The 8,899-nt window shown below is 32.3% G+C and overlaps 1 protein-coding gene across 3 annotated transcripts in view; it reads left to right on the top strand.

The window, feature by feature from the left end:
* The window catches only part of LOC106478313 (sprouty-related, EVH1 domain-containing protein 2-like), a 179,959-nt gene extending 171,432 nt beyond the window's left edge, over window positions 1–8,527 (top strand). For all 3 annotated transcript variants that reach the window (XM_022381956.1, XM_022381950.1, XM_022381960.1), the window contains one exon: window positions 1,672–8,527. In XM_022381956.1, coding sequence (XP_022237664.1) covers window positions 1,672–2,604 — 933 coding nt within the window. In that variant the 3' untranslated portion in view covers window positions 2,605–8,527. The remainder of the gene's footprint in view (window positions 1–1,671) is intronic.
* The last annotated feature ends 372 nt before the right edge of the window (window positions 8,528–8,899 follow it).

Raw genomic sequence — 8,899 nt, 5'->3', positions numbered from 1 at the left:
TGAAGCATCTTGCACATTTCAATCATCATAGTTTTGTCCATACATATATTGAACTAGTTATTATAAATATGAAATCCTATTAAATATTGACTATACAGGACTTTGGAAAGCTTGAGAAATAATATGTTTCAAAATATTTCTTGAAAAGAGTTTGGAAAAACAACAATCCTACATTTTGGTAAATTTTTTTAATGTTTTTATTATTTGCCCTTGTGTTTAATTTCATATATTACATCTGAACTGTTATAGTTTACCATAAAGAGTTACTTCACATTTAGTGTATATGGCAATGTTTGCATGTAATTCATCAGTGTTCTATCATATAATATCACACAACTCTCTGACATCATTCTTTTTTTGGGTTTTCCAAAACAGAGTCATGACATATCATTTTTTTAAACTTTCCCATTGTTTGTACATGAATTTTATGTGCACTTAAATGTTAAAATGAAGAAAATCTTCTTTTGATAATCTTTGACTAACAAATGACTTGTATAAAGTGTTAAACTTTGTGACTGAAACACATAGGTAGTATGTGAAACTATAATATGTAGCTTTGAAGAAACTAGAACAGGGCACCAGATTTTTTTGGTTAATTAATCAAAGGAATTTTTTTAAAAAACCATAGTTCAAACTTTTTAATCTCTTCATACGGGTCATATATATTAGTTAAGCATAGAGATATACAAAGATGTATAAGAGCATTGAAAACTTGTTTTTTATTTTAAAAACAAATACCATATTGTGTACCTCATCAGAACATAGGCTGGTAAATGTAGCAAAAGAACCTAAAGTGTGTCAGTATTATTACATGATTGAATGTTATACAGAGTTCTTGTAATATTATATCTTTTCTTTTGTAAGTGAATAACTTCTCTTTCAATCTAAAGCATAAATTAATACTAGAAGATTAGAAATGATTTCTCCATACTCTATAATCTACCTTGGATTAATTGTACCATCTGGCCATTATCAGATAGGCTTCTGAAGTATTGTACAGGAATGGAAAGCATAAATTGGGATACATGTTGCCTACACAAAAGGAATCATGAGGCATAAGATTTTGAACTATATATATATGTATATAACCCTAACATATAAAGGAACAATTTTAATGATGAAGTGAAAAATTGTTCTCAGAAATGTAATTGTCAACAAGTTGTAATATTTCAATGAATATAATTTTAGTGAAAATGTTTGTTCAGATAAAAAAAAAAGATCCTGCTGTTCTGTTACGTATAGGTTTGTAGTTGTGTATTCACTTCATAAAATGAATTTTTTCAACTTATTAGCTTCAATTTTGTATTTTTCATTGTTAGTCATCAAAATCATTTGAAAACTTGTTTTTCAAGTTAAACATTTTTTTGCAGAGAATTGTAATAAAGGGACCTAAAATGCTTTTGTTAATTCAGTAATACATCGCCATTTGCTGTAAACGTGGATGTGCTTCAAGTTACCTTTTCTCCTTTAAATGTGATACTTTTTTTTAATCATTCGTTGTGTACATCTTTGCTATAACTTGTCAATAGTTACAAATGTTGATGTTTTTTTTTGTCTTTTTCTTGTTTACGTTTTTCTAGTTAACTGTTAATCTAACTTCCTTTCTGCTAGATAGTTTTATAGCTGAAGATGGCTTTCTTCTTACATATATTATTGGACTTCTTTTGCTAGACACTGGACCTACCTGTAGATTCTCGCTCCTCTTCTGGATCCAGCACAGCCAGTGGGAGTATCCCAGGGTTCCTGAGACCTTCCTCTACCACAACTAGTATTACAGGGGACTTGCTGTCCTCTGCATCACCACCTTTTACACACCCTCATGCCAACCACCACTATCTGCACAGAATACATTACATCCGCCCTGCTCGGAATGTAGGAGGGTCTACCAGTGGCAATAGTGGCGTGGGAACAGCTGGAGGAAGTGGCAGTCATCCAGGAGACAAAGGACACATAGAAGAAATATGGAAAAAAGACAAAACTAAAACATTTTACAAAGAACAAATGCTTTTTGACAGTGATAAGATTGAAACAATCCCAACTGAACCCTACTCTTATGTACAATTTGCTAAAGATAAGCCATCTAGGACTGAGCATGAATATTCTTACCCTGTAATGGACTCCTTTAGGCTCGGAAAACGGGACTCAATAAACAGTTTGAAAAAACAACAAAATATAATCACCACACAACCTCCTTTGCTGCCAACAAAGTGTAAGAAAAAGAAAGATAGACGTAAAGAAACCAGGAAGCAATCACCACTTACTAGAATTCATTGTCGTTATTGTCAAGAGATGTATAATGAGGAAGACAACAGACGAGGTAGTTGCGAGTATGCCCCAGACGGTGTATTGTCTTGTATCAATGCTACAACCTGTATTTCATGTGCCCAGTGTATGTTGTACCACTGTATGTCAGATGCAGAGGGTGACTTTAATCATCATCCTTGCTCTTGTGACAACTCGGATAACCAGTGTCGCCGTCGCTGGTTTGGTTTGGCTTTTCTCTCACTCTTTGTACCATGTCTGTGGTGCTATATACCTCTTCAAGCCTGCCACCATTGTGGTGTTCGATGTAATCTCTGTGGAGGCAAGCATGACGCTGCCTAGTTTATCATCATGTCAACCATTGTGAAAAATAGAAAAGATAAACATATCTATAAGCTAATGATATACTAACGTGTCGAGTGTGCATGCATGTTTAGATGTGTATGTATATTGGAATTCAGAAGATTGTTTTGAAGTTTTCTTCTAAGAAGCGATATTTACATAGTTGTTTCAGTCTTGTTTTTAGTCAATAAGAAAAGAGACTTATCCAGTAGTTCACTGCAGAAAAAGTAAAACAAGCAATTTTTGATAAACATTACCTTCGCTGACAGTCTTCTTTTAAGTTACCCTGCCATCTATGATGGCTAGCTTTTTTTTCTCTAACAGGAGCCATGAATTGAAGACTAAACTTACATACCACTAATATGTTCATATGTCAGCAACCTACAAAAATATCATTTCCAACTCCAATAGTTTTAAAATACCCAGAAGACTAAACTTACATACCACTAATATGTTCATATGTCAACAACCTACAAAAATATCATTTCCAACTCCAATAATTTTAAAATACCCAGAAGACTAAACTTACATACCACTAATATGTTCATATGTCAGCAACCTACAAAAATATCATTTCCAACTCCAATAGTTTTAAAATACCCAGAAGAGATTATTTCTAACTTCATCACATGTCTTAAAAATACCACAGGAAAGATTATTCCTAACTCTAGTACAAGTCTTTGGAATATCATCTAAGATTACCGATATAAAACACTGCACAGAAAAGATTATGCTTAATCCCATGACAAATCTCAGACATACCATATGCATTGTTCTAAGACACAGTAAATCTAAATTTATGTAAGCATGATTTGTTTGCAGAAAGTCTTGATTGTTGTATTTATGATGCAAGATGTGGAGATGAAACTAAAACAGTGGTGCTATGATTGCTTGTGTGTGTCTTTGGCACACAGTGGTGCTCTGAGTGTGTTTCTTCCTGACAGTCTTGATCATTTTAAAGAGTTTTATCTTGTTCTCTCATACTGTGCATTTACTTGACCTAGCCATGGAAGTCATTCAGAGGTTGGCTTATTTTTATTAACTGCACTGGGAATAAACTTGCCAAATCTGTTTGTAAAGTCTCTAGTTTAGTAAATTTGTCTACTTGCACATTCTTGACCAAACTCTGTTGACTGAACAAAAAATGTAACTTTTACACTTTTTACAACAAAAGAAAAACTGATGTGACATTGTTACATCTGATAAACTTTTTAAACTACATGAGAACTATTAATTCCTGACTTGTTGAGTATTAATGCAAACCAACATGATAAATATGTAGTTTTTTAATAATTTAGAAAAGCAGAAAGAAAATTAGTAGTAAATACGACACAATCTCCACTTGATGAAAACTGCTTTCATAAAGGTTTTGTATGTTGTCATTTGGTGTAAAAATAAGTGTAATCTAATTTTAAAGCTTATTGTTTTTAGTGAGGTAATATATTTCAATTACTTGTTAGATGCACAACAGTGAAAAGTTCCATTCGACAAATGAGTAAATATGAGGTTATGGTATGGTAAGAATATTTTGTGATGAATTAATATAAAAAAAAAGACTATTGGGAGATGATCGCTCCTTCAAGTGATACAGTGCAGTGAACGAGGGTTAAAATATTAGCTAGCTGCTATTTTTATAAAATATTGTACATAGCTTTGTGGTCATGACAAGGACCATATTGAAATCAAAGTACACAATCATAGGCATGAAAAGCTAGATATGATTTTATTCTGTTTAATATAAAGTATTTTTATGACCAGCTACCTTCCAGTATAGACAGCGGTGGCAAAAGAATCGGAGTAAAGCTTGGGTAATGCTTTAGCCCATCTTACGGATATGTTATTACAACCCAGGCTCTTTGTTAGTGTTCTGTGGCTGTTATTAGAATTCCATTTAACTTTACTATATATTTTTAACTTTTACTCCCTCAAATGACCCATGAAGATAGGTCACCCAAGTTTAAAATTTGCCTGTGCCTTATGTTTTTGTGTGCATATTTCCCATGCGATTTTGTATATACTATAAGCTTTTTAAAAGGATATTTTCTTCTACAGCAAACTTAAACTTGTGTTCTGTTTTAGAAAGTTGAAGTGCTTCCTGCAGTATTTTTTATTACAATTAGCAAACACTTTGAAGTGAATGTTGACGATTAACCAATTCCCTCACTATCCTAAATTACCAGTCATTTTGTACATATTTGCTGATAGTGTGTGCTTACAACACAATGTTTTTAGCTATTTCTTTCACCAGTACAAAAAAAATTCATCCTGATGTTTTACATTATAAAAATTATTAAAAGACATGAATTCAAAATAAACATAGGTTTAAGATTGAATACTTCAAAAGTTTCTGATTTTTAACCATAATTGGTTTTTTTTATAAGGAATAATAGATCATATTTTGTTTCTCCTAAATTGCAAACATTCTGAGTTCTGCAGTACATGTTGTGAAAGATAGTATGCTCTTAATGAAAATTTCAGAACTGTTTCATGAAGAAAGAAGTGCCTGAAGCCCATTTTCTGTAAATTACTCTGTGTTGTCTACAGCCCAATGATGTGCTTTGAATATTACAAAATTTAGATTGAAGCTTAATTTTACAGAATACTACATTCTTAGATAGATTTACCTACTTATTTCTTTTCCGTTCTTTGTTATTTAGGTATTGATACACAGTTCTCTTGAAAACCTTGTGTGTAACAAGTTGGCGACTACATTAATCATATCAAATTCCATAATACACTTTGTGGATTTGTAATTTTTGTTTGTTTTTAGTTCTCATGAGATTTATTGAGTTCATGTAATTATACATGTTTTGTGCTAGTGATTGTTTTTACACCATGTTTTAGCTGACTCTAGTCTTTAATAGTGAAGGATAGAGGGGCATGTTAGTCATCTGCTTGCCTAAAAGCAAGTGTGATACACCAGACAGCTGCTGGATTTTACTGTTATAAACTAGTGAATTTAAATGTCATTGTGTTCTTTTCTAAATATGAAATGCTTGTGCTGAACAAGAGCTTCACAACTCTTTACTTATTTAACTAAAGCTACAAAACTTGAAATGAGTTTTTATTTTGTTGATAAAATCCTCCTTTTTCTAATACACTTAATACGATTTATACTTTTACACGTTTCTTACCACAGAAAGATCTTATTTGCAATATTTATGTCAGTGAATTTCTGTAATTTTGGATTTATTATGAAGGAGAATGTTTTTAATTTTGACTAACATTTCAATGCACTAACATTGCACACAATATTTTGTATTCTTAGTTAAAAACGTGAATATAAAACCCTTTAATAGAAAAATGAGACTATGTGAAAGTTCTGAAACTTTTTGTTTTTCCAAACTAAACCATAAATTTACACTCAAAAATTAAACAGTACATAAAAAACATGCCACCTATCCAAGAGTTAAATCTTGTCACATTTACTGACATTCTTTGTATGTCATTTATTACCTTAAGGAAACATTATCCCAGACTTTATTTATGTTATTTATGTGTTTACTATTAAATTGTCTCTCCAGGTTTTATCTTGGTTATTCTCAGATAGTTGTAGTTTGAAGCAGCTGATTAGATGTATGAAAATTGCTGTTTTCTTGTTTTTGAAACTGTTATTGCCCAGTTAAGTCTGTTAAAATATTGTTGGAACTATGTAATGTATATACATTTTATGTTTAACATATACTGTAGTCAAAAGATTATAACTACAGCTTATCACAAGTTTGTTGCTCATGTGAACCAATTCTAATATTTAGGGACTGAGGAAATAAAACATAAAAACCTCTATTCCACTCCCTTTCCCAGCAAGGCTCAATAAGCTTTCCTCATTAGCTAGTTTCAGTGGGTTTTAAGCCTTAGTGTTGTTGATAGCAATGGTAAAGAAACATACTCTAAGAAAATATATATTCTCCTAGGCTTCAAATTGCTTGTCTTTCCATATGTATGTGCATAGAAACCTTAAAAACTAATGTGTGACCTTTAGTAGTGTATGTGAATTCAGATAATTTGGTTATTATTTTCACACTATGATTTAGATGTATAAAGATGTTAAAGTGTACTGGTTAAAAGTGTATTTCAAATTATATAAGTAACACGGCGCCTCCATCTAACTAATAGGTTTTATTGTTTAAAAATTGAACCAGAGCATTAGATATCAAAGACGAGCATTGTTACTTTTTTTTACATGAAATCTGTCAAATTTTTTAAGATACTGTTTTATCCTATTTTATTATAGTATCTGCAATGCTTGAGATCAAGTGGCAGCTCTATAAATGTTACAATATATGACAGGATAGGCATTAAGAAGTTTGACAGATAAAACTCAAAAGCAAACCCCATTAGGACACCCACATGATATCTAAGCACATGTGGCTCATTTTATCCTGTACCTTGTGAGTGGGGTATGAACACAGTTTCAAAAATAGTGCCCCTTGGGATCCCGAAGGGGGCCAGAAACACAAAATCTAATGACAGGTTCAAGTTCATTGACCCTGTAAATCTATTCCTAGATTCCATCCCTGGATGACTTTCCAGGCACATTTTAGCCCCCATTGATAGGAGACAATATTATAGATAAGGTCACCCCAAAACTGCCTGCAAAATTTGGTTCTGCTTGCTTCAAAACTGTGGGAGGAGTTCGTGGTCAAACACACAATGTAAAATAATATGAGATAATAAAACCTTATAAAGGTTATTTGTTTTTCCACTAAATTTGCTTTTATATTGCTTTAAATTCTATAAACTTTTAAGCCAAGCCAACTCGTACATCTATGTATTATTAGACTAATTTCTGAGGACATTTATTACCAGGGTTATTAGTAGGAATGGATGTGTATCACCAGTTGGTAACTGTATAATCATTTGGTATTATCAGATTGCTTCATAGAAACCAAGTAACTAGGCTGAGCCTTACAAACTTGTATTATCATTTATTGTAACTTATAATAGGCGATGAAAAACATTTTGCATTATGGAATTTGTATAAAAATGGTTGTTGTGTTTCCTTATGTAATTTGTTTGTTTTGTAGTGGCCAGTTTTAATCAGAGCAGTTTGGTGTTATTCCTAAACCACTGCCATGATAAATCAAGTGTACATGATATTATAGCTTCAGCGAGTTGCTCTTTGTTACACATTTGTACAGTACCAAATATTTGCATGTTTCTGTTTGTAGGGTAGTTGTACAGTGTTTTTGTACATTGTAAAATTGCTTTGTAAAATGTTCAGGCTTGCTTGCTTGTGTACTCAGTCATTGACTTGAGAAAATCCTTTTTTCGAATAATCACCCAACAGCCTTTGGGTGCTGACTGGCAAGACCACACAGATACTGTGTTTGAATGTTGATATTTCTGTAACAATTCTACTACATGAAGTCTGCATCAATTAAGTAAGGAATGTGCCAGTTCTACCCAAGAAAGCTGAAATTCTTCACAGAGATCTAGGCATGTGATAGGAAGAATTTATCTTTGGCAGCTACTTGTATTGCTCATCATCCATATTTTATACCCAAACTGTTGAAGTGTATATATATTTTAGTCAGTTATAAGAATGTTACTGTTCTTGTTTCAATTTCAGTGTTTTCATGCTAAGAGTATCACTCACTATTTGGTCTTGTATATTGATAATTATTTAACAGGTTCATGGTCACAAAAAACCCTAAATTCTACTTGAGGCAGAATGACAATGATGATGATTTCAACTAACCTGGCATTTGTAAACATCTGTTATTAATTTTACTTGGCAATCACGGGATGATGTAGCCTGTAGTCGACCATGAGCGTGTTAAATAGCAAAAGGTATCTCTGCTGTATTATAGCCAGTCCGTGTTCTCTTGTTAAAATTATCTGCCACACTTACTGGCATTCTGAACTTTTATGGAATCATCTTTGTTGACTGAAATAAGAAATAAATGAAATACTCTTACAAGCCTGTGAGAAGTGTCTCAGTTTCTTAGAGCTAAAAGAACAGATATTTGTAAGTATAAAAGTACATTTTTAACTATAAGCAACAAATTAATTCTATGGCCGTGGTTTTGTTGGTCACATAGCCCAAACAAGATATTAATCACACAAAAATTTAAATAAAAATACAATCAATATTCCAGTTAATCCCATTAATTCCTGCTGGAACTCCTTACATTTTTTTATGCCGAAAATGAGTTATCCATGTTTTTGTGCCCAATTCATTACAGTGAGTGTTGTGACAGGAAAAGACATAGAATTACTCAGTATGCTATATTATATAAATACGATTAAAAGGGCCCCAAGCACTGTCATATTTCATGTGCTTCACAGCTAA

This window comes from Limulus polyphemus, unplaced genomic scaffold (assembly GCF_000517525.1).
Source record: "Limulus polyphemus unplaced genomic scaffold, Limulus_polyphemus-2.1.2 Scaffold10, whole genome shotgun sequence".
Classification (NCBI taxonomy): Eukaryota; Metazoa; Arthropoda; class Merostomata; order Xiphosura; family Limulidae; genus Limulus; species Limulus polyphemus.
Note: the sequence above shows the minus strand (reverse complement) of the source record. Positions and strands in the feature narration are given on the sequence as shown.